This window comes from Paramisgurnus dabryanus, chromosome 6 (assembly GCF_030506205.2).
Source record: "Paramisgurnus dabryanus chromosome 6, PD_genome_1.1, whole genome shotgun sequence".
Classification (NCBI taxonomy): Eukaryota; Metazoa; Chordata; class Actinopteri; order Cypriniformes; family Cobitidae; genus Paramisgurnus; species Paramisgurnus dabryanus.
This window is the reverse complement of record NC_133342.1, coordinates 48,173,350-48,198,364: the sequence shown is the minus strand read 5'-3', so window position 1 is coordinate 48,198,364 and position 25,015 is coordinate 48,173,350. Positions and strand designations below refer to the sequence as shown.

Below are 25,015 nucleotides of genomic sequence, written 5' to 3'. Positions count from 1 at the left end.
TTGCCTAAAACTACTCCAACAGTACATCTAAAACCTTGAGTCAACATGGATTATTCCTTTCATGGCTTGGAGTTTAATCATTGCTGGTTGCCAATTAACTCCCTAGCAACCTATTAGAATACCTAATCAACCGTTTTTGGAAGAGCTATATCTCTGCATCAGAACATCGTAGAGACATGGGGGTGGGCTCTTTTGACTCATTAACACCACTGTAACAATTTGAGAGCTGAGTATTGCCACTGTAAGCACCACTCACATATCCTATAGTGTTCTGGTTGTCAGTGCTCCTTGAGAAGAGAGGGAGAGACTTCACTGAATGAGAACACAGCTTTTTTGCTGACAACTGTTACAATATTTTGTCTGAAATCAAGAGATTTCCCTAGGATCTTTAAACCGCTCATCTGAATTCAACTTTACTTTCTTCTGTGCCCTTTTTGGCTTGACCCTGGTAATTGCTGCTTGCAGCTATATTTGTCTATTGACAAAACGGTATTTACGTACAAAAAACACGAGGACCTGGCAACACTGCAAGACTAGCTGCTAGGCCATTTAAGGCTTTGTAGGTGATTAGTAATATTTTAAATTGTATGCGATATTTAACTGGTAGCCAGTGTAAAGATGCCAGAATTGGACTAATGTGGTCGTACTTTTTAGATCGAGTAAGCACTCTTGAGGCGGCATTTTGAACCAGCTGTAGCTTGTTTACCTGATTTACATGGCATCCCCCGAGTAATGAGTTACAATAGTCTATTCTAGAGGTCATAAAAGCATGGATAAGCTTTTCTGCATCTGATGCAGACAGCATATGGCGTATTTTTGAGATATTTCTAAGATGAAAGAACGCTGTGCGGCAGACGTTGGAGATATGACTATCGAAAGATAGATTGCTGTCGAACATTACGCCTAAATTCTTAACCGTGGAAGATGGCACCAAAGAAAGTTATGTGCCATCCAGTCCCTAATATCACTAATGCAGTCTGTTAGCTTAGTTATATTTGAGGTAGACAGACAGGCACCAGAAATGCGTCCATTAAGCTTTATCTGCATTGTAAATGTGCTGCTTGCGCATCGAGTGTCCAAGCACAATAAACGTGTGAACAAATTAACAACAGTTTGTTTTTATATATTTAAAGTGTAATGCACAGCCAAGTTAGGTAACTTGCACGACCCACCTTATAAATTATCCTTTAAAGATGGGGCCCATTGATTTACCATAGTAATTTTTATTCCTACTATGAAAAGTCAATGGACCCCATTTTTAAAGTGGACTACTCCTTTAACATGCCCTATAATATTGCAAGCACCCTGTCCTCTACCCTTTAAGGATATGAGTCAAAGGAAGTTTAATTTACTCTAGTGTGAGTTAAGTTTAGGAAAACAAAGCAGTTATTTTTATTAGGGATGGGCATGATTAATCGACGATCGATAGTTGATCGTTAAGAATTTAGTCGATGACGTTAATTTGTTATTGATTAATCGAATCCTTTTTTTTATCTAATGCAGGTTGCGTTGCCTAGCGTAGCGTGTGTCTTGAAGCAATTAAATGAATTTCACTTTGTGGCAGCAATTCAACATTTTACCACCAGGGTGCAATATTTGACACCATACTTCGTTATCTGTGACCTTCCGTTTTGATTTCAAAAAAATAATCATGAAGAGGTCATGATTTTTTGGAACAAATGAGGTCTCGGTTTAAGAATGCGGCTACTAGCTGCAGGTTCCGCTGCTTTAGAGCACCGCATAATCAAGCGCATATATGTTCCGTTTGTCTAACTAAATGTAGTTTAACTGTTTGCCACAAGTTGATCTTGTAATAAAGGTCTCAGGGAGGAAAACACGCTTTATTTTTGTATTCAACAAAAGTTCAATAATTATTTTTTATTATAAAAATATTAATGATTAATCGATAGTCGATCGTTAATTCTCCCGACAATCGACTAAAAAAATGTAATCGAATGCCCATCCCTAATTTTTATGCTTTGGTTCGTCCCAGAATGGTTTCCCGGCCGCCAGGCAGACTTTGAGTAAATTGATAGTTTTCTGGTTCATTTACTTATCATTCCCATTGTGTCAATAATAAATGCTAGTCTTGTGAAAGTTAATTGATGTGAAATAATTTGCATAAAATGTATAACTTGTGCAGGGGGTACTGGATCTTTTGTAAATAGTTGAAAATCTGAATGAAAGCTTGTGATTAAAGATAATAAGCAGGACAGTGATTTGCATTCTCAGGAGCTGAATGATGCACTGCAGAAAGAGAATGAGGCTCTTCAGATGGTCAAGACTTTGTGCCATGACACAAACAAGACTGTAGAGAAGCTGGAAGAAAAGAAGTTACATCTGAGGGAACAGCTAAACATGATCCAGAATCTGGAGAAAAAGGAGAGAGAAGTGGTAAGTGAAATGTTTTTGATTTCTGCATGAATGCTATTTAAATATTCCTTTTGAATTTAAAGAGATTATCACCGGTAAAGAAGTCAAGTATATTTAAAAATAACAATTTCGTAATTTGGCTTGTGAATCAATATCCACATTCATAAAAAGGCCACAGAGTCGCAACTTGTGCCTGATGCCTTCCAGCTTTTACTGAAGAAGGTTTGATAGATAAAGAGAAGCCAAGTTATGAAGCTTTGTAAGCGACTAATAAAATGTTGTAATGGAGACAATAATAAAGAGGAAGCAAATGTAGCTTAAATGGTGTTACGTGGTCAGAAGTATCTGAAAATGTTAAGGGCGGTACTTAAATCTAGAAGAATAAGAATAGACAGAAGGCCACGTTCAGCTACAATAAGATTGTTTGTAGTTTTGATAAGAGCTGTTTCAGCTCTGTAGCCTGCCTGAATTGCTAATTACAAATTTGATTCAAGTTGAGCTGCAACTCTCCAAGAATTTTTGAAATTCAAGCAAAACTAGAAATGGGCCAATAATTATTGAGATGATTAGGATCTGTAGGGGTGTATATATAAAATATATTGTTTGCAATAATATCCTAAATAGTTGTTTTAATGATGTGTGAAATCATATTATTGAGCAAGTCACTCACTTTTCAAAACTACATTATATTGCATGTTGTTGTGACGAGAATGATGCGATACGTAAATAGGAGGTATATATAAAATTCCACTGCGCAGAAGGTATTTTTGGACTCGATTGTAAACAATTCACTCGTATATGTGCGTAATTTTCTCTTAAACATTATTTTCATTTGGATGTACCTCAGTTAGACTAATTAAGGTCAGGGCTTGACATTAAGCATTGTCATTAACATGAAGTAAATTTGTCATTCAAACTAAAAATGTACTTGACCACGAATAATAAAAAAGTATTTTCCAGTCTGATTGACCCATTAAATCGATTGCAAATACATTATTTGAACACATGAAACATAGCTACACAATAGACAATAGACTTACTGTAACAAAGCCTCAGATGAACATCAAAAGCAAGTAACAGATAAGCACAATAAACCTCCCAAGATCTCAACAGAAAAAAATGCAACCGTTACACAAACGCCATTAACATCTTATGTTATGGTACATATTATCATATTAGCAATTTAACTTTACCATATTTATGTTGTTAAAAATAAGTTTAGTTTGAAATCATCATTATGGTGATTAGTGTTTTCTTTAGTTGGGTTTTGGGCTTTGTTATTAGTTTTCTTTTGATCAATGTATGTGTCACGCTCAGAACCAGCAAGTAGACTGAAGGTAAGTATAACAACACTTTATTGAAACACACACTGATTGAGTCTGAGTGTCCATTAATGATAAGACCAAACAATGAGTGAATGGGAGTGAGAGGTATATTAAGGGGTATGTTGATGAGACACAGGTGACAGGGATAAGAACCCAGGGGAGAGTAAGGACCATAACCCTAACAAGTGGGAGGAGCGACTGATGACGTGGATGGTAATGGGATCCTGACAGTACCCCCTCCTCTCGAGGCAGCTCTTGACTGCTTTTGAGAGGGGGGAATACGGCGGTGAGGCCTACCTCAAGGCCTGGGAGCTGGGCGATTGGGATGATTGGTATGCAACAAAATGAGGAGAGTGGGGTCCAAGATGTCCTCACAGGGTACCCACGGGTGTTCTGCAGGCCCATAGTCCTCCCAGTCGACCAGGTATTCCACACAAAGACCTCTCTGTCTGGGAGTCCATGAAGTTACGGTCAGCTAAATGAATAAGTAAGTAAGTTACGGGCACAGTAGATTGGCTTCTCTTCCAGTGGAATGGGAGAAAAAGGCACAGCTGCGGTGTCATGATCTGTGGAAAGGAGGAGAGACTGGATAAGTGACTGGATGGCACATAACTTTCTTAAGCTCAACTCCAATTAGACAGAGATACTTATTATTGAACCGAATCGCTACAAACATAATATGTCAGATTACAAGTTGCACATAGATGGCTGCACTGTGGTGCCATCTTCCTCGGTTAGGAACTTAGGTGTGATGTTCGACAGCAACTTATCCTTCGATAGTCATATCGCCAATGTCTGCCGCACAGCATTCTTCCATCTTATAAATATCTCAAAAATACGCCATATACTGTCTACATCTGACACAGGCAAGCTTATCCATGCTTTTATGACCTCTAGAATAGACTATTGTAACTCGCTACTCGGGGGATGCCATGCAAATCAGGTAAACAAGCTTCAGCTAGTTCAAAACGCTTCTGCAAGAGTGCTTACTCGATCTAAAAAGTATGACCACATAAGTTCAATTCTGGCATCTTTACACTGGCTACCAGTTAATTATCGCATACAATTTAAAATATCACTTATCACCTGCAAAGCCTTAAATGGCCTAGCACCCTCATATCTTAGAGAATTACTATCAGAATACAATCCATCACGTGCACTGCATTCGCAAAATTCTGGTCTCTTAGCAGGAGCACAAATATCAATAATTATATAATGAAATATGCTGATGACACTGTCATTTTAAGTCTCTTATACACAAAGGCATGGACTTATCATCTTACCACAGTGAAATTGATACTTTCATTCAGTGGTGTAACAAGAACTTGTTTTAAACGTAAATAAGACACAAGAAATGGTCCTTGGCCCAAGAGGTGTATCTGTGATCATTAAAAACACAGAGATAAGCAAGTGACATCTTACAGATACCTGGACAATGTTCTTTGTTGGAAAACACACATTGACAGTTTGTGCACACTACTACAGAGGTTTTATTTTTTAAGAAGGCTGAGACGTTTACATACGTGCAGCAAACCATAAGCCGGACATAAACTTTCAAAAACAAATGTCACGTATAAAATAGAAAAGGCTACATATACAGTAAGGAAAAGAAATGCTACTCTGTGCACATACAAACCACAATACAAGGCCAAAACTTCAAAACTAGACCAATAAAACCCCGAATCGGGCCATTAATTGCCAAGTGCAGAGGAGTGATTGAAAGTTATGTATGGCATTATGTTATCACTAGCTCGGCCCTCCTCCTGAGGTTTCTGAGTCGAGTAGGGGAATACTGTGAAGCCTAGACAGGCATCAGGGAGATGACTGGCGCAGTCTCGTCCCCGTCTCCCCTTTACTCCCTTGCTCGTCCGGATTTCAATGAAGCTCGGTGGGTATAGATTTGTGGTGTTAAGCCCACTAGTCGGGGGCAGGACTTCAGCCCTTAAAAGGGTGTCACTGCATCCATCTCCAAAAACATTCGCGGTCCCGTGCATTTTTCTCGTTCCCCCTAAACCAAACTGTGCAGAGTCTGTCACTGGGGTGACGTTGTATCTTCAATACCTATATGTACATGTGTGTTGTGTATGTGTGTATATATATATATATGTTTGTGTATATGTACATGTGTATACATATGAATGGCCCCTACACTAATAGGGTTTTGTTTTTCTTTCTTCATGTCTCGTCCTCGACCCCGAGGACAATGAGACAAACAGACCCATTTCCGGTAAATGTGATAGTCGGCACACCTCTGATCCACCGACTGACCTTCAACGTGATGCCCAGCTGATGCCTGACCAATGACCACCGGCAGAACCCGCTTAACCTCCGCCTAATCCCCTTAATCGTTTCAATGTATATATAAATATGTCTCCCAAGGGTTTTTCCCTCCTAAGACATTTTTTACTTCCCCGGCTAAGCCTGGGTTTTTTTCTCCTAGAGGGTTTTTCAACCCGTGGAGGCAGCCTTCTTGGGCTTAACTTAGCACCCTCTTCTTTACATTACATTAGCAATACGCACGCTTATAATGTTGATTCATAGCCGCAGCAAATTTAGCTGCTTGTGCAATCGTGTATTATGTTGTGCTATCTGTCGTTTTTCTGTGCTTTCCACTGCTTCTATTAATGTAAAGCTGCTTTGAAACAATAACCAATTGTGAAAAGCGCTATATAAATAAAATTGAAATTGAAATTGAAATAGTGAAGGGTTTTAACATTGACACATGAAAGGAAGGTGAGATCCTGTACTCAGGAGGTAAGTTGAGCCTGTAAGTGACTTCTTTCAGCTGCCTCTGCACGTAAAGGGACAGATGTAGGGGGGACTAAGGGGTGACTAAGCTTGCGGCAGGGCTGGCGGAGGCGGATATCCTGGGTGAAGAGACAAACCTTTCGGCCAGGTTGGTACTCAGGCAGATCAGAGCGATGTTGGTTGGCTTGGTCTTGATGCCTCCGCACAGCCTATTGGAGATGTACGTAAGCCGAGTCCCAAACCCCCTCACTCTGATGGATCCAGTGGTCAACAGCTGTAACCACCAAGGGCTTACCTGACCAGTGGAAAAGATTAGGTTGGTAACCGAGGATACATTGGAAAGTGGTGTTTCCTGTGGTGGATTGTGGAAGGGAATTCTGGGCATATTCTGCCCATGGGAGATAGTGGCTCCAGCTGTCTTGGTACTGGTGGCAGTAGAATCGGAGGTAACGACCGATCTCTTGGATCTTCCGCTCAGTCTGACTGTTGATCTCCGGGTAGTACCCAAAAGATAGGCTGATGGTGACCCCCAGGAGTTTAGTCCTCTGAGACAATATCTTCTGGGATCATGAAGTTGCGGAACACATTGTTGAAGAGGGCCTCTGTTACTGACCACTAAGACACAGTTGTGATTGTGGGATTTGGGAAGGTCGGTCATGAAATTCAATTCAATTCAATTTTATTTATATAGCGCTTTTCACAATTTGGTAATTGTATCAAAGCAGCTTTACATAATAGATGTAGTGAAAAGCACAGAAAATCGACAGATAGCATAACATAATACACGATAGCACAAGCAGCTAAATTTGCTGCGGCTATAAATCAACATTATAAGCAAACATATTACTAATGTAACGTATAGAAGTTAAGCCCAAAAGGCTGCCTCCCCGGGTTGAAAAACCCCCTATGAGAAAAAAACCCCGGAATTTTAGCCGGGGAAGTAAAAAAAAGTCCTAGGAGGAAAAAACCCTTGGGAGATATATTTATATACACATTGAAACGGAAGGAGATTAAGCGGGTTCTGCCGGTGGTCTTTGGTCAGGCATCAGCTGGACATCACGTTGAAGAACAGCCAGTAGATCAGAGGTGTGCCGACTTTCACATTTACCGGAACTGGATCTGGATCTGTTTGTCTTATTGTCCTCGGGATTAAGGACGAGACAGGGAGAGAGAAACAAAATCTTATTAGCGTAGGGGCCGTTCACATAAAAAGCAAGTGCCACACAGTAATGTGGTTTTAGTCAGCTCGGTTCCGGGCAGGCTAACTATTGCTGGTTAAGTGTATTACATATGTAATCGGAGCGCAAATGGGACCCAGGCCGTTGTGCTATGGGAAGAGGCACTAGTTTGCCTATGGAAAGTTTTCTAGGGGTGTTGGTTATGGCGCAGACGGAGCATGCTTAACATACCCAGTAAACATTTTGAGATGGATGGCCACCAGTACCATTGAGGAGTGAGAGAGTTTGCCTGCTACCTGGATGTGCAGAGCCTGGAGTGGAGTGAGCAGCGTCCAAGAGCTCATAACAGAGGTATGTGGGTACATAGGTTAGATTCTCTGGAATTACTGGTATAGCGGGGTAAGGAGAATTTCCTTGGTTATCTGCTCATTGATATTCTAGTCAATCGGGCTGACGAACATGGCTGGAGGGAAAATGGTTTCAGGTTGGAGGTCCTCAGAAGCAATTGCGGAGACGAGAGAGGGTGTCTGCTTTGAGATTCTTTCTTCCTGGGTATAGGTCAGTAATTCTTAAAGTGTGGTCCCCAAACACCCCCAGTGGTCCACCAAAAGATAACCTAAACTAGGCAAGTGTTTCAAATCATCACTTATTTAAGTAGATTTTTAATGCACTTGCGAAACTGTGATATCAGTTCTTGCCAGTCTGTTATAATAACGTAAAAATGGATCAGTGGCTAAACCAAAGAGCAGTCAAAAGAAAATATCAAGCGTCAACTGAAAGGAGCTAAAATCCACAGATCTATTACTTTTGTAATGTACTAGTTTTTGTTTCATGTGTAAATCTCTGTAATTTCAGTGATTTTGGACATTAAGGGGAAAAAAATTTCAGCATTTTATTGTTGCCATAGATTTTATATACCCACCACCTCAATTTTAAACTAAGGGCTCTTTGGAATGACATTAAGGGGGACCTAGGCTGTTATAGTTTAATTTCAGTTTTTCTTCACATGTGCAGTTTGTTGTTCATATTAAGCTGCAACTCATTTCACTTTTACTTTTTCAAATGAAATAAAATCCATATAATAATTTCTGAACATAGCATTGCATTTGTGTTTAAAAAAGTAGTTTTTGACTTGAAACAGTTGCATATTAAACTTAAATTTAGCTTATCCTTCCTTTTTTGTTGTTTTTTGGGGGCGTGTTAGAGTGGGATTCTGTTAGGTGGTCCTCAGAAAAAAATTGGAAGATAAAGTGGTCCTTGGGCTAAAAAAGTTTGAGAAACACTGGTATAGGTGATGGTGAAGTCGAATTGAGTGAAGAATAGGGCCCAACGGGTTTGGTGTGGGTTCAGTCTTTTAGCTTCACAAAGGTATTCCGGATTTCGGTGATCAGTGATGGATGGTTTACGCCCTTCAGCCAATGTCTCCATTCCTCGAGGGCGAGTTTGATGGCGAGCAGTTCCTGGTTACCTAGATCGTAGTTCTGCTCCACAAGGGACAGTTAATTGGAGAATAAAAGCACATGGAGTCTGGGAGGATTTCCCTGCAGCTAAGAGAGTACCGCTCCTACTGCAGTAGAAGAAGTGTCTACTTCTATGGCTTCAGGGGTTAGGAACAGAGACTTGGGTGAGCCCTTTAAGGAAGAGCTGAGCACTGATAAGGCTATAGTTGTTAATAAATTTACAGTAGAAGTTGGCGAACCCTAGGAACCATTGAAGAACCTTTAGTGTAGCGCAGGGTTCCTCAAATCTTTCCCTGGAGGGCCGGAGCACTGCAGAGCTTAGCTCCAACCCTAATTAAACTTACCCACCAGTGATTTTCTAGTGATCATGAACACCTTGGTTAGCTTGTTTAGGTGTGTTTGAACAAGGTTGGAGCTAAACTCTGCAGTGCTCCGGCCCTCCAGGGTAAGATTTGAGGAACCCTGCTGTATTGGGTAGGGCCCAGTTACGAATCGTCTACACCTTCTTCTGGTCCATTTGTACTCCATGCTGATTGATGACGTAACTAAGGAATTATACAGGGGTATTAAGAACTCGCACTTATCCAACTTCAGGTACAACTGATGCTCTCTCAGTTTTTCCAGAACCAGGGTTATGTGACAATGATGTTCTGAGAGAGAGGTGGAGTATATGAGGATATTGCCTATGTAGACAATCACAAACCTGTTGAGGTATTCACAACATACTTTGTTCATTCAGCCTTGGAAGACAACCGGTGAGTTGGAGAGTTCGAAGGGCATGACCCAGTATCATAGTGGCCTGAGGGGGTTACAAAGGCCTTCTTCCATTTGTCACCTCCATGGATGCGGATCAGGTTATAGGCACTTTGCAGGTCCAGCTACGAACCCCATGCAGCTGTTCTAGCATGTCAGGGACCAGAGGAACTAAATTGAACTGTTTGGGAGTTGAGAATTGGCAGGGGAGGTAGATGGTTGAAAAAACTGTTGTTGCAAAGCTTCCTCCACATACTTCTCCATGACCTTTTGTTCTGGGATGGACAGAGGGTAGACTCGACCCTTGGATAGAGTAGCTCTAGGTAGCAGGTCGATGGCCCAGTCCCATGGCCAATGAGGTGGAATGTCCGGTATTCCTTGGGTATCTCCACTTGGTGTTGAACCGGAGGACTCTCGATGGTAGTGGAACAGAGAGGAAGTTCTGAACTGGACTTGGAAGATGAAGAAGGACAGAGGGAGGGTTACTTCCGAATTTGCATTAAACAGGATAAAAAACAGTTCTCTCCCCAACTAATGACCTCACCGGTTCTCCAGTTGATGTTAGGTTGATGTTTGGACATCCACAGGCATCCCAGGATGAGCTCTGTGGGAGATTTCTCCAGCACCATAAAGGAGATCTCTGCGTGTAAGCATCTGACACGAAGGGTTAATGTAGGTGTGAAGTGGCGAACGCTACCTCGGCCCAGCGGTTTACCCTGGATGGTCTGAACGCTAATGTCCTGCTGATAGCGACGTCTTCGGATGTTTAGTTTTTGTATTAGCTGAGTGGATATGAAGTTCTCAGCTGATCCAGAGTGGATGAGGGCTTTTGCTGGGACACATATACAGAAGGTTAGCAGGTGCACAGTTGTACGATTTAAGGCTTCAATAATGGGAAGAATATGAACGGAGCTTACCGCTGGGCAAGGAGGTTGAACTGGGCAGTCTACAATGACATGTTTATCACCTTCACAGTAGAGACAGAGTTTCAGACAGATGCGACGTTGGCGTTCAAAGGTTGACCAATGTGTGGGGTCAACTTGCATGGGGTTGGGTGTTGGAGGAACCGTAAAGGAAGCCGGGGCGGAGGAGAGCAGCGGTAGAGACATCATCACAGGCAGACAAACGTTGAGATAAGTGGATAGTTTTCTGGATGAGATTTTCAAGGCCCATATTGTCATCATACAAAACAATGAGCTGATGGATGTTAGGGTTGAGACCATGGGGAAACGCTGTGATAAGGGCGGTTTCATTCCAGCCCCTGCTAATGTGTGGAAATTCAGAGCGTATTTACTCACAGATAACTTTCCTTGTTGTAGTTTGAAGAGTTGATCGTGTACGGAGAGGTCTGCCACTGTCTGGCCGAAGACTTCCCTAAAGTGATGAAGAAAACTGGACAGGGTTTGTTTAACGGGAGAATCAGAGTTCCAGAGGGAGTGTGCCCATTGGAGAGCTCGACCAGACAGCAGAGAGATAAAAAAAGCCACTCGTGAAGAGTCATTGAAAAACTGATGTGCTTGCATTTGGAAATACTGAGATACCTGAAGCAAAAAACCCATTGCAATCCTTCTCCTCACTGGAAAATGTCGCTGGTCGGGCCATGGGACTTGCAGAGGCAGCTGACAAAGCAGTGAGGTTTTGCGGAAGCAGTAGTTGGTGAGCAGAGTGAAGGATTTCTTCGGGTATGGAAGTAGGTTTTATTGGAGGAAATGGTAGTAGTGACAGTCGAATTGCTTGAACCAGTTCCGCGAAGGGATCGCAAACCGGATTCATCTCAGGATCAGTGGTGATTTGCATCTTGGATCTGGTCTTCTGTCACGCTCAGAACCAGGAAGTAGACTAAAGGTAAGTATAACAGCACTTTATTGAAACATACAGTGAATCAGATGGATAACAGGTGAGTATAAAAGATTTATTAAGTTCTGGAATGCACTTAGCTGAAAAATAATAATGTCTCTATTGCAGATGGTGATCGGAGGATTGCTATTTTCCCGGTGGGAGAAATAACTCTTGCGCCAGGCGCAAATCAATAAGGGGTTGGTCTGAAGTAGGTTCATTATTCATAGGCGTGGTTTGGGCTAACGTTAAATAAACCAATCAGAACGTCATCCAACATTCCCTTTAAACGCAAGTGCGCAAGTTCCATGGCGGGTTGCTATTATTATGATTTACCAGGCGCACGCCAGGAGCGGTTCACAGCCGAGGAGACCGACGTTCTAGTAAGAGCAGTCAAAGACAGAGAAGTTGTTTTGTATGGGGATGGGAGAAACCCGCCCAAATCAGCGTCGGTTAAACAGGCGTGAGTGGAAATAGCCACAATTGTCTCATCAGCTGGCATCCCCAGGACATTGCGCCGCAAGCACTACAATGATTTCAGGAGGGGGAATCCCAAGCTTGCCAGCATAAATCGGGCACGCCGTGTAACGGGAGGTGGATCTGCCTCTACACAGGACCTGACGCCAGCAGAGGACATCGCTGCGTCCACCCTCACCGCTGAAAGCAAAGAAACGCAAGCAGTCCAACCCCAAAGTACACTTACAAATCAAGTTCACATACATTCTTATGACAACATTTTAAATAATTATTTACATAAAATAAACGTAATACAGCCACACAACAAACTTATGAAATCGTTATTTGCATGATAATTTTTTAACGCAGCCACACAAAATAAATAAAAACTATAACCACAATGCTCACCACAATGATTTCCCTTATCTCATGTGTTAATATTTTTATTGTAACAATTTATGATTTGCAAAAATAACAGTTTCATCTGTGTAGATTAGATAAGCAAAGTGTTTGTTGTGCACGCTATACATTATGGTCAAGCATACGCCCTTAAAATAGCATAATGAACAACGCGCCACTGACTTTAGACTAGTTTTTTCTGGTCAGTGGCGCAATTGTTTTTTGAAACTGCAAAATAGCATCAGGGATGGTTTGCGCCGGAACACGCCTCGTTTTTTGCCGATGATGGAATGGGAGTGAAAGGTATATAAAGTTGTATGGTGGTGGACACCGGTGACGGGTATTAAAACTCAGTGGAGAGTGAACAAGTGGGAGGATTGACTGATGACGTGGATGGTGATGTGATTGGATCCTGACAGTAGGAATGTGTTGAACCACATTTGCTTTAGCTGTATAATGAATGCTGACATAATCATGTAGTGAGTGGATTCACGGAAGTCAAATTACTGATCGTAAGTGGGTTGTGTCCTTGTGTCCTTGGTACTAAATTTTATTACTAACTCTATTACAAAGTGTGATTCAGTCTGTGATGAAATAAAAGCTTGTTTTTAAAGAGTAATACCAAAAAGCTTAACACCTCAATAGTTCAATACACAGGCATCGTAAACCAGCATATGAAATGCAATGCGTTCTGCATTGGTCTAGTCAAATCACGTCAAATTGTTGTATAGCACTTTTTGACAAGGTTGCATCGTTTCTAAGCAGCTTTACATAAAAAACAAAGAAAAGAATCACCGAAAAATGGGACATTTTTATAATATATAATAGACTAGATAGTAGTATTGCAAATCTTATTGTTCTGATAGATAGACTATAATCAAATTAAATGGTACCTATATTTTTTCTCGACTATATACATGTGTTAAATAATATGATAAATAATAGGATGTCATATTAAACTATACATGCCTTTCAATCTTACATGGAAATGACCCTTAAAATTAAGATATAAGAGATGTCTATACATACAGACAATGAGCAGCAGTGTTGCCAGATTGGGCGGGTTTCCGCCCAATTGGGCAGTTTTGAATTTGATTGTACGGGTAAAAATTGACTTGGGCGGGTGTGCAAAAATTGGGCTGGTTTGGGATCAGTTGGGCGGGTTTGAAACGTGCATTTCATAGGCTAATTATTTAACAAAAAACCCAAGTGTGCATGTATTTCATCTGACGTTACTAAACACACGCCCACTGCGTGTGTTTGTATGGACGTCCGCGTTTAGCCAATCACAAGTGATAGCAGCCAGCCAGCTCTCTCAGCGGGAAATAAAGATGTTACAGATATGAGTGGGAGAGTGACCCGGGCCTGAAGCAAATGGATAATGCCTTTTAAAGGCGGAGTCCATGATGTTTGAAAGCCAATGTTGATATTTGAAATCACCCAAACAAACACGCCCCTACCCCAATAGAATCTGGACCTTCTGTTGATAGACCCGCCCCACACATACGCAACCCGGCATTTGATTTGATTTGATTGGCTATAAGTGTGTTTTGGTAGTCGGCCCGTCTCCTTTTCCAAAGAGTTTTTCAAACATCGTGGACTCCGCCTTTAAATCGGAAAATAGCACTGCAAATTCTGCTACAAGGACTCCGGATTGCAACGTATATGTTGCTTGTCACACATCGGCCGTGTCTCAATGCGAATGCTGCAGCCTCCGGAGGTCGCATTTCTAGGCTCCATACGTCATCAAGACTGTCTTGTTTCAGAATATTAACAGTTATAAAGTTGACTTTTATTCTTAGTTAATAGTAAATTATTGTAATATACTTATAACTTGTGAATGTATTTGTCAGTTAACTAAAATAAACCAGGCTTGATTACGTTTGCACCCTGCATATGCGACCTCCGCAGGCTGCAGCCAGATTGAGAAACGGACATCAATTACACGTGTTTGAGCCGTGGATGAATTATCGGAGCATTTCAGGTGAACAGAACCAAATATTCGGCTGTCATTAAGTCAATTCTTGAACCATGAACTTCAGCCAGACCGTACATAGTTCTGCAAAGTTCAGATGTTCATAGTGGTCTTCAGCATCCTTGCAAGTTAACGTACAGCCAACAGCCTATTATTGTTCTGCATTTACTGCTTAAGGTAAGCCTATTTATGATCTCTCTCTCACACACCTACTTATCAAGAGTAAAAATAAATTATTAATAATTAATATAAATAGATAAAAAACGTTATTAACGAATTGGGTATTTGAATAATCATAAAACATTTAAATATACGCTGTAAAAGTGTATTGTGCGTGTGGGCGAGGGAGCATAATGTAGCTGTTGTGAACAAGTTATGTCATTTTGCTAGTGTGGTTCTGTTCTGGTGTCGCTAGCTATAGTATGTTGCATTAATTGTGTAAGTTGAAATATCTAAATGCTAATCAAATTAAACCAAAATGTTGATTTAAATATTTTGGGCGTTTTTTTGTGCGTTTGGGCTTGTTTTGGAACACTTTTGGGCTGGAAACCATCAACTCTATCTGGCAACACTGATGAGCAGTGTTTATTTAACACCAGGGATTTTGCTCTGTAACTTAACACATTCAAAGCCACAAGATTACTCTGTTCAGATGCCTTGACATCGTTTTCACAGTGCAGTTCCTCCTTAATTTACACAAAGTGGGCCACAGCAGAACATCAGTGTGTGTGGATCAGATTTGGCAGAGGACACAGGTGTATACTGGGGCACAAAAAACACTTTGATACATGGTTATACGCTTTGTGATTCTTATGAAAACATAGTTGTGTCACAACGTCTTCTGCATGTCTTTCCCTAATTTTGTGCTTTTGAAACATTTCCATCCTTCAGAGACATGTTGTCATACTGTTACTAGTACTTCTCAAAGTGTGGAACTGTATTGTACTGTGTGTTTTAATGTGTGCAGCTGGACTCACTGCTGGAGAAACAACAAAGGTTGGAAGAGACCATACAGCAATATGATGCGAAGCTGCGGGCAGTCAATGACAATGTTCAGCAGTTGCAGATGGAGGTGGCCTGCGCCAAAGCACATGCTGAAAACATGCATGTACGGATTGCTCCACTGCAGGACGCATTTGAGGAGATCTTACAGGTCACTGTATTCACTTTTCCCCCAGAAATTTTAGGTAGCAAGTTAGTCAAAATATTTAATGTATTTTATCCCCACAGAGACATGAAATACTGTCAGCTTCTGCAGAAGGGGTCTGAATTACCAATGTAAACATTTCTACTGATTTCACTTCTGGAAAAATTGCTTTGATTCACTCAATTACATTTTATTTTATTTATATAGCGCTCTTCACAAATGTTTAATTGTTTCAAAGCAGCTTTACATTAATAGATGCAGGTGAAAACACAGAAAAATCGATGGAGAACATATACAGCGGCTAAGATTAAACCATACTAGCGAGCTTAGTAATAATGTAATGTATTGAAACCAGTGTTAAAGGGACACTCCACTTTTTGAAAATATGTGACCCGTCACGGAAACCAGGGGCACAAGTCGGCAGCACAAGTTTCGAGAAAATGAGAATCAAAGTTTTTTTTTCAAAATTTGTGATTTTCGTTTTATTGCAGAATCTGTTAGTTGAGATCACGAAGAAGCCTCTCCATGTTTGAGATAGCAGTTTATGTATATTTAAAAGTGTACATTTTGCGGTTGAAATAGGCTTGTTTTTCCAGAGATTCTAGCGTGCAGCGGGGGGCGTCATTGTCTGTGTGTATATTTACATACTGTATAAGCTTGTGTTTTCGCCTCCGCCCCCACAGGGAACAGCGTGACTACTGACTAAGGATAGTTCGCCCAAAACTGAAAATAATGTCATTAATGACTTACCCGTATGTCGTTCTAAACTCGGAAGACCTCCGTTCATCTTCGGAACACAGTTTAAGATGTTTTAACTTTAGATTTAGTCCGAGAGCTTTCTGTTTCCTCCATTGAAAATCTATGTACGGTTTCCATGTCCAGAAAGGTAATAAAAACATAATCAAAGTAGTCCATGTGACATCAGTGGGTCAGTGAGATTGTGGTGAAGCATCGACAATACAGTTTGGTCCAAAAATAGCAAGAATTACGACTTTATTCAGCATTGTCTTCTCTTCCGGCTCGAGCGTGAAGTCACGTGACTTGTAGTGACGCGCTGCCCTGTTCCTCAGACATGTTTGCTTAGTTTTATTTATTTTTTTCAAAGTTATAGCGTGCGTCTCCCCAGACTGTAAATGAAGCTCGGGCGCACAAAACAAAAGAAAGATAAAAGAAGCTGGGGCGGAACAAATAACAGTCAGCCGCATCGTACGTCGCACTGACTTTATGGGGCGCCGCAGTCGGATGACATCAAAGTACCGCGACTCGCTCTCGAGGTACTTTGACGTATTGCAGCGCAGCATGAAGTCAAACTCATAAGTTACACAGAGACCCTATTTTAAATACAAAATTTGAAGGCGGGTTCATGTGTTTAACGGAACGCAAATACCGGACTGTAATCTGATATACCCTTACATGTTACGATGTAAATAGTCCTCAGATTGTATATTATATTGTATTAACAGAAGTTCATGCGAAATCTGATGTAAACAATAGACTTTATATCTATATTTCACGCATTATACGCATTTGTGGACAAAAATCATTGGATGATTCACACATCTGAAACAGACTGGATTCGACTTGTGATCCCCACAAAGGTAAAAGTCCTGTTTATTTTTGCTTGTTGTACATTCGGACTTCTGTAATAAAATACTACATATGATGCTAGAACATCTGTAGCCTATCTCAAAACGGCTTTACAGGGGGTATGTCTTAGCTAAATGAGATGTAAATGAGCCCTATTGTCTCTCCAGCCAGGGAAAAGGGAAAGTGTTAACTTTTTTCTTTCGCAAATTTCTCAGCATTCTCCTTCTTGAATGTGTTACATTCAAATGGCCACAAGTTCTCCAAATCTTATCAGATTTCCATGTGTTACACATCGTTAGAAAGCTTAGAAACTGCACTTTCAGAATCTATGAATAACTCAAAATGCTCCAGATCCGACTTGTGTCCCTACTTTCCGTGACTGGTCACATATGCTCATTTTCCAGCTCATCTAGGGTTAACACAATCCATTAATCTGATTAGACCATTAGCATCATACTCAAATATAACCAGAGTTTCGATATTTTTTCTATTTAATACTTGACTCTTCTGTAGTTACATCGTGTACTAAGACTGACGGAAATTTAAAAGTTGCAATTTTCTAGGCAGATATGGCTAGGAACTATACTGTCATTTTAGTATAATAACAAGGACTTTGCTGCCGTAACATGTCTGCAGGAGGCACAATGATATTATGCAGCATCCGAAAATAGTTCCCTTAGTATCTTTCAAAAGCAACTTTTAATTTTCAGAACTACATAAGAGTCAAGTTTTAAATAGGAAAAATATTGAAACTCTTATTTCTGAGTTATGTTTGGTTATTTTTGAGCACAATGCCAATGGTCTTATCAGATTCAATTGATTGTTCTAAGCTATGCTAAAAGTGGTAGCGCCAGACCCGGAGGACGAGATAGGAAAAGATAAACAAAATCCTATTAGCGTAGGAGCCGTTGTCATGTAATGCAAGCGTCATACAGTATTGTGGTTTCATATCTGCTCGGTTCCAGACAGGCAAACTATTGCGACATAAGTATATTACCCAGACAAGTTATGTGAATGCTTTGTTCCGTACAAGCTAACTATTGCAGGAAGAAGTTCCTTCTAAATTTTGGCATCGTTTTACATTTTGAATAAGTTTTATAAGATTAAAATTAATTTGGCCAAATTTATTTTGGCGGTGGCTATGCGTGTGAGGGCCCATCCATCTCTGTCAAGAAATGTAATTAATGTTTGCCTTATTTTCTACATAGTGACGAACATTACTGTGCAAAAGTTTTAGGCCACCACCACCAGACTTGTTGTTTTAGGGCGGACTCACATTATTCAAACCAAACCATGCCTCAGCACAATTGTAACCCTCCCTAATCCCCTAGATCAGGGGTCGGCAACAGGCGACCCGCGGGCCAAGAGTGGCCCGCCAGCAATATTTTCTGGCCCGCCGGATTATTTTGGAAGTCCATTTTTTATCAAACTATTTTTATTTTACAATAACAGTTTACAAATATGGCTCCTATCATTCCTTCATTCGTTTTTTCAAATTTAAACCAAAAAGAAAACAAAGAAAAACGACTTGTTTTTCTATTATTTATTTTCTGAACTAAAATGAAAAAAACAAATAGGCCTAACGACTCGTTTTCCGATTTTCTGCTTGTGCGCTCAGATCAAAAATAGAAAAAAATTAATGAAACGGGTTAAGACAAATTTTTATTTAACACCTTAGCAGACATATACCAATGAAATAATTTTAAACAGATCAGGTACTATTGTGGTAACAGATTACAGCCGTTTTAATAATGGTTTGAATACCAACCATGCGCCAGTTTTATTCGCTTACAGTCCGACTTTTGAACTTTTTTCATTATTATTTATTCGTAATAAATAATATGTATTACCTGATAAAACATATTTGCACTAAATGCTGCACAAAACTCTTCCACTAGCCTACTTGAGAAAAGCCGTAGCCGCGCGGCGATTTCCCCGCTGCATAGTGTATGAAACCCCCAAAAGGATTCATGCGGTGCATGATGAAATTTTAAAGTATAAAGACGGTAGCGGAACTCTGGGGTACCTATACTTTGGACGGAGCATGTGGTCTGACTGACAATAGCCCTCGCTTGACAGCGTATCCGCACTTCATTCTGACCTGTACAGCTTTAGGAGCTATTTGGTACTGAAACCATTGTCAGCCAACAACATTATTTTTGTGCAAGTATGTTTGAAATAGTTTGGCAGAAAATAGCTTACTTCATTTGTCAGTAGGGCAATATGGTTTCAGTTTATGTTGGTTAGATATTTGAGTTATAGGCTTTGTCCTATTTAATTTATGTTATTTATATTTCATTATTTTTTCTGTGACATTTTTTCTCTGCTGACAGTACAATGTTAAAATAATATTTATATTGACACGAACACAATTTTTGTATAGCATTTATAATTGTTATAGGCTACTTAATCTCTCTCTTTCAGTTAGAGACATTTGAATTTGAGATTCTGGAAACGAGATTTAGGTTTTGCGGACCCATCAGGTCGGGAAATAAAGCGTGTGAACACAGATTGTATTTTAAGCATTGCTGAAAAGAAACTTGTGGGAGCTGGACGAAAAAAAAACAGTCCAGCACAGACCTCCTTAAACCTTAGGTGTGTATGTGTGTGTCCCGAATAAATGATAATTAAAAAAGGAATAAAGTTCAAAAGCCGGACTGTAAGAGACTTTTATGGGAGCATAAATGCCTGTAAAATGTTACCACTATAGCACTTGCTCTGCTTAAAATGATTTCATTGATATATGCCTATAAAGGTATTAAGTTAAGGAAAAAATAATGGAAAAACAAGTTGTTTTTTTCATTTTTTTTATTTTTGTTTTTAATTTGAAAAAAAAAACGATTGAACAAATGATACACGGACCCATCACATTCCATGATTATAGGCCTATTGCGGGCGCAAGCAGACAAAGAAACAGCAGAACAACCATGTTTTAAGCAATTTTTAATGCCGTCTTTCGTCTTTTAAATAGGAAATAAAAACAATGTTGCTTGACAAAAGATTAGATTAAATTCAAAATGTAAAAAAAAATCAGCTGGCCCGCCATCTACTGGCTAAAAAAAATATTGGGCCATGGCCAAAGTTACTTGCCGACCCCTGCCCTAGATGCACGCACTCACACTGTACTTTTATTGATCCAATCCTGGGAACGCTTTCGTCATTAGGATGCAATTGTTTTGAAAAAAGCAAAAAAGTATAGCGCTCTCTTAACATTGGAACCCATCGTAATGGACAGACAGCCCTCTCACATGTCATCATATTGCTTAGTTGCAGTGGCGTGCCATGGGGTTTCAGGGGCTGTCCACACGGAGACGCGTATCACTGTATACGTATACATTTGTTTTCGTATTGGCGTTTCATCCACACGGATCCGGCGTTTTGGGAGACTGAATCCGCTATTTTTTGAAACCGGGTCCTAAAGTGGATAAATCTGAAACCGACACCCTTGCGGTTTCGTCTGTACAGGCAATCCGTATATTCTGTGAAGCGAAAACGTCATCACATCACGTGTCGGAAGCGTCACACGCAACAGCAACAACAATAACGGCGGATTACGTGATTGTGTTCGTGCTACAGAAGCTACTAAAGCCTACTTGCTTTATTACAGCAAAATCTATTGCTTCTATGCAATTGTGGTGACCAACAAGCGATAATGGACAACACCATACGTTGGCTATGCGCATGCTCAAAGTCTTCTTCTCCATGTATAGTGTATATCTGTGGCAGAATTACAGCGCCCCATACTGGTCTGGCATATATACTACACCGCTTTCAGTCGGTTTCAGTGGTTTCGTGTTTACGGATTATTTTTTTAGAGCAAGGAAAAAAAATGATCGGATAGGGAATGCACCGGCTTCGTGTGGATATAGCCTCAGTCAGGGCCTTCAGTAAGCATGTAAACCACATACATTACATAAAACGCAGCCATATGCAAATAATGCGCATATTTGGCCGCACATATAGGCACTCAGCTGATCAACAATTCGCCTAAAGCAGTATGGTAGGTAAGGGTGGGTTGAACTCAGACTAAATTTCACTGCATGTATCAATAAATGTAATCCCCCAATGCACACTGTGTGCATAGTGTCACATCCACATGCTACAGGCTACTATCAGTGCAACACGAACCACTCAAAACAATGTGCATAAGCCCTTAATAATGCTTATTATCAGATACAAACCACAATCTGCATGATACAATACTCGACAAGTAGTAAAGCACTCACCCACTTTTCAGTCACATACCTGCGGACATGAGAGCTGCGCTGTGTACTGAAGTCAGTCGTCTCATCCACCATAACTGCCACAAAATTTGTTTGTTTGTCGCAAGTCAGCATCATGCTCCGCTAATAGCGTTAACAATTCCAAGTAATTACCCCTGTTCAGCGAATCTCTGGATTCATCGTGTCCCCTGATAATTCTTGCCATCCCAAAAAGAGAAAACAGTCAATAAGACGCTTCAGAATGTCCCGGTTCTTTCTGACCCTCTCATTGTGGACGCTGATCTCCCGTTTTCTATACTCGTTAAGTTGCAAATCCACACGACATTCACCAAAAGTTTTTAAATGCACGACTGACATTACTATGGCGCTCGGAGCCTTGGTGTTTAAGAGCTGCCTTCGTGAAGCTGTTCAGACTGTCAAAGCCAGAATCATTCCATGTCCCTTTACTCGTATTAAAAAGTAAACACGACCAACAAAATAACTTCTTGTGCTGGGGGCAACAAGACCGGGTGTATCTGCAACAGCGGGTGTCATTTTCTTTAAAAACTGAATTTCGCGCTCACGTTGGAAATTGACGACAGACGTTAGGGGCAGCGCTGGGCATAATTTTTATTTTTTATAGTGCCAGCAGAGAAGGCCCTGCTTGTCTTGACGACCCACCACTGCTTAGTTGATCTGTCACGTGTGCAGCTCGGACATTCACGTAACCCTGCTGCACGCATCAAAAGGTTTTTTACGAAGGCAGATGAAGGTGAATTGTCGCGCAGTTGATGTCTTCACCTTTTGAATTGCACTTAGGCGCGATTGCGCTCACACCATAACCTTCTGCGCCTGAGCCCAAGTGAACCACGCTCCAGCCCACCTCTGCAACCTGGCCGGGCGCGATTAAACAATCCATATGAATTTTTTTTTAAATAATGAAGCTCACAAGTAAGTAATTTGTGATAAATACCACAATATTCTAAAACAAATTACAGTTTTTTATAAATTTTCATGGCTTTAAGGTTGTATTGTATTTGTAGTGACACCAAATTTATCTTAAATTGATCTAAATATATGTACAAAATAGCAAGTACTTTTTAAATCTTATGTAAATGAATTCTTATTTAAACTATTTAATGTTCTGTATTTTTAAGTATTGAATAAAAATGTTTTGCATAGATGGATCATAGAGATGTCTGTACAGACATAAAATTATATTATTATTATTTAGTTTGCAGTGTGAATGCATTCCGAATTTTCTTTTTTCATAAAATCCTGCTTTTAACACTGGGTAAAAGAGCATTACACACATATAAAATACTATAAAAGAAGAGTTCAATAAATTTTAACTAGGTTTAAAAACCCTGGTCTAAAAAAAGGTTAGCACCACTTGCAGGTAGAGCAGTTCCCCAAGGCTACATTATCACAGCACTAGATTACAGATATAATGGATTTGCCAGGTCCTTCCTCACTCACCACTCAAACTCAACAATCACATTCACCAGGGCTGCATTCAGCCCCGACAAAACGTTGCACAAAGTTTATTAAACAGAAACATTGATGCGTTGAACACGTATTGTGATGACGCAAGAGTTGCAACTGCGGTAGCTGATAAGACCATGCTTTGTGTTCTTTTTTAAATGTTTCTGGAGCCCGATGAAATCGTTATAAATACGTGTTTAATACTGTTAAACATGTTTTTGTAACGGTAATAATCTCACAGGAAGCAGTCGCAGGAATAAACACAGATTTATTAAAACACTGGATATTAAGACACAGAACGGGAACAAACACAGAGTCCAGATGATGGTAATGGTAACGAAGGACTACGGTGGTGAGCGGGTGTTGGTGGTTGCTGGTGAAGTTGGTGGAGTAGGTCTGTGGTGAGTAATCCAACTGAGAAGACCGGAACATCCAACACGAAGACGACACATGAAACAATCCAACACGCTACGAAATACAATCCAAATGATACAGAGACTAACATAAGAACAAGGATCTGGCAGGGAACAGAGGGCAGAGTGAGTATATATGGAGAGCATGTAATGATGAGCAGCTGAGTGAGACAATCAACACAGGTGAAGGGAATCGGGATAACGAGCACGACATCACAGGTGAGTAAACACCATACACAAGACACGGAGGAAACAGTGTGTTTGCCTACCGTGACAGTACCCCCTCCCCTAGGACGTCACCTGACGTTCCTAGCCTGCTGTACCTGTTGATGGTAATCATCAATGAGGGTGTGATCCAGTATGACCCAACTTCTCTCCTCCGGACCGTAACCTTCCCAGTCCACCAAGTACTGAAATCCGCGTCCCCTCCGCCTAGAGTCCAGAATACGGTTGACCGAATAGGTTGGTTCCCCTGCTACGAGATGAGGCAGGGGGGAACCGGGACAGGTAGGTTAAGTCGTGAACAAAAACAGGTTTGATTTTAGAAATGTAAAACGCAGGATGAATTCTCCTGTACGCAGGAGGGAGGTTAAGGCGAACTGTCACCGGGTTAATGATTTTGGCGACAGCAAACGGGCCAATAAATTTGGGAGCACGCTTATTCGAGACGGAACGCATCGGAATGTTTTCAGTAGAAAGCCACACTTTTTGACCGACAACGTATACGGGAGGCTTAGACCGGTGGCGATCGGCTTTAGCCTTGGTGCGCGCCCCCACCCAGAGTAGAGCTTCGCGAGCTCTAGTCCAGGTGCGGTGACACCTCTGGACATAGGCGTGAGCGGAGGGAACCCCAATCTCGGATTCCAGACTGGAAAAATTAGGTGGCTGGTAACCTAGACTACATTCAAAAGGAGATAGGCCCGTAAATGACACTGGCAACGAATTGTGTGCGTACTCCACCATAGAGAGATATTGGCTCCAGGACGAAGGATTCTTCGCAACACTCTTTCCACATCTTGGTTGGCTCGCTCGGTTTGACCATTGCTCTGGGGATGAAACCCGGAGGACAGACTCACAGTCGCTCTTAACAATTTGCAAAATTCTCTCCAAAATTTGGACAGGAACTGGGGACCCCTGTCGGAGACCACGTCTGTCGGAAGGCCATGTAAACGGAAGACGTGGTCTACGACAGTGACAACTGTCTCCTTGGCTGATGGTAATTTGGGCAAGGGAATGAAATGAGTCGCCTTCGAGAATCGGTCCACTACGGTTAAAATCACCGTATTACCCTGAGAGGGTGGGAGGGTGGTAATAAAATCTAGCGCAATGTGGGACCAGGGTCTCGAAGGGATAGGCAGCGGTAAAAGTAACCCGTCAGGAGGGCGATTGGAAGTCCTACCAGTGGCACAGATCGAGCAAGCCAAAACAAAATCATGAATGTCACGAGCCATACCTGGCCACAAGAATCGTTGTTTGACTAAAAACTTAGTGCGACTCACCCCTGGATGACAAGGTACCTTGGAACAATGGCCCCACTGGATTACGTTGGACCATAACTCCTCCGGCACAAATAAGCGGTTCGGTGGGCAACGAGACGGAGGCGTTACCCCTTCTAAGGCTGTCAAAACCTTCGATTCGACCTCCCATCTGAGCGCGGAGATGAATAGAGTCTCCGGTA

The 25,015-nt window shown here is 41.1% G+C and overlaps 1 protein-coding gene across 1 annotated transcript in view; it reads left to right on the top strand.

The window, feature by feature from the left end:
* LOC135758096 (uncharacterized) overlaps positions 1–25,015 on the top strand; it is a 95,022-nt gene that overhangs the window by 7,959 nt on the left and 62,048 nt on the right. Inside the window, exons 3-4 of the mRNA XM_065272943.2 lie at positions 2,233–2,394; positions 15,471–15,656. Of these exons, the coding sequence (XP_065129015.1) occupies positions 2,233–2,394; positions 15,471–15,656 (348 nt within the window). The remainder of the gene's footprint in view (positions 1–2,232; positions 2,395–15,470; positions 15,657–25,015) is intronic.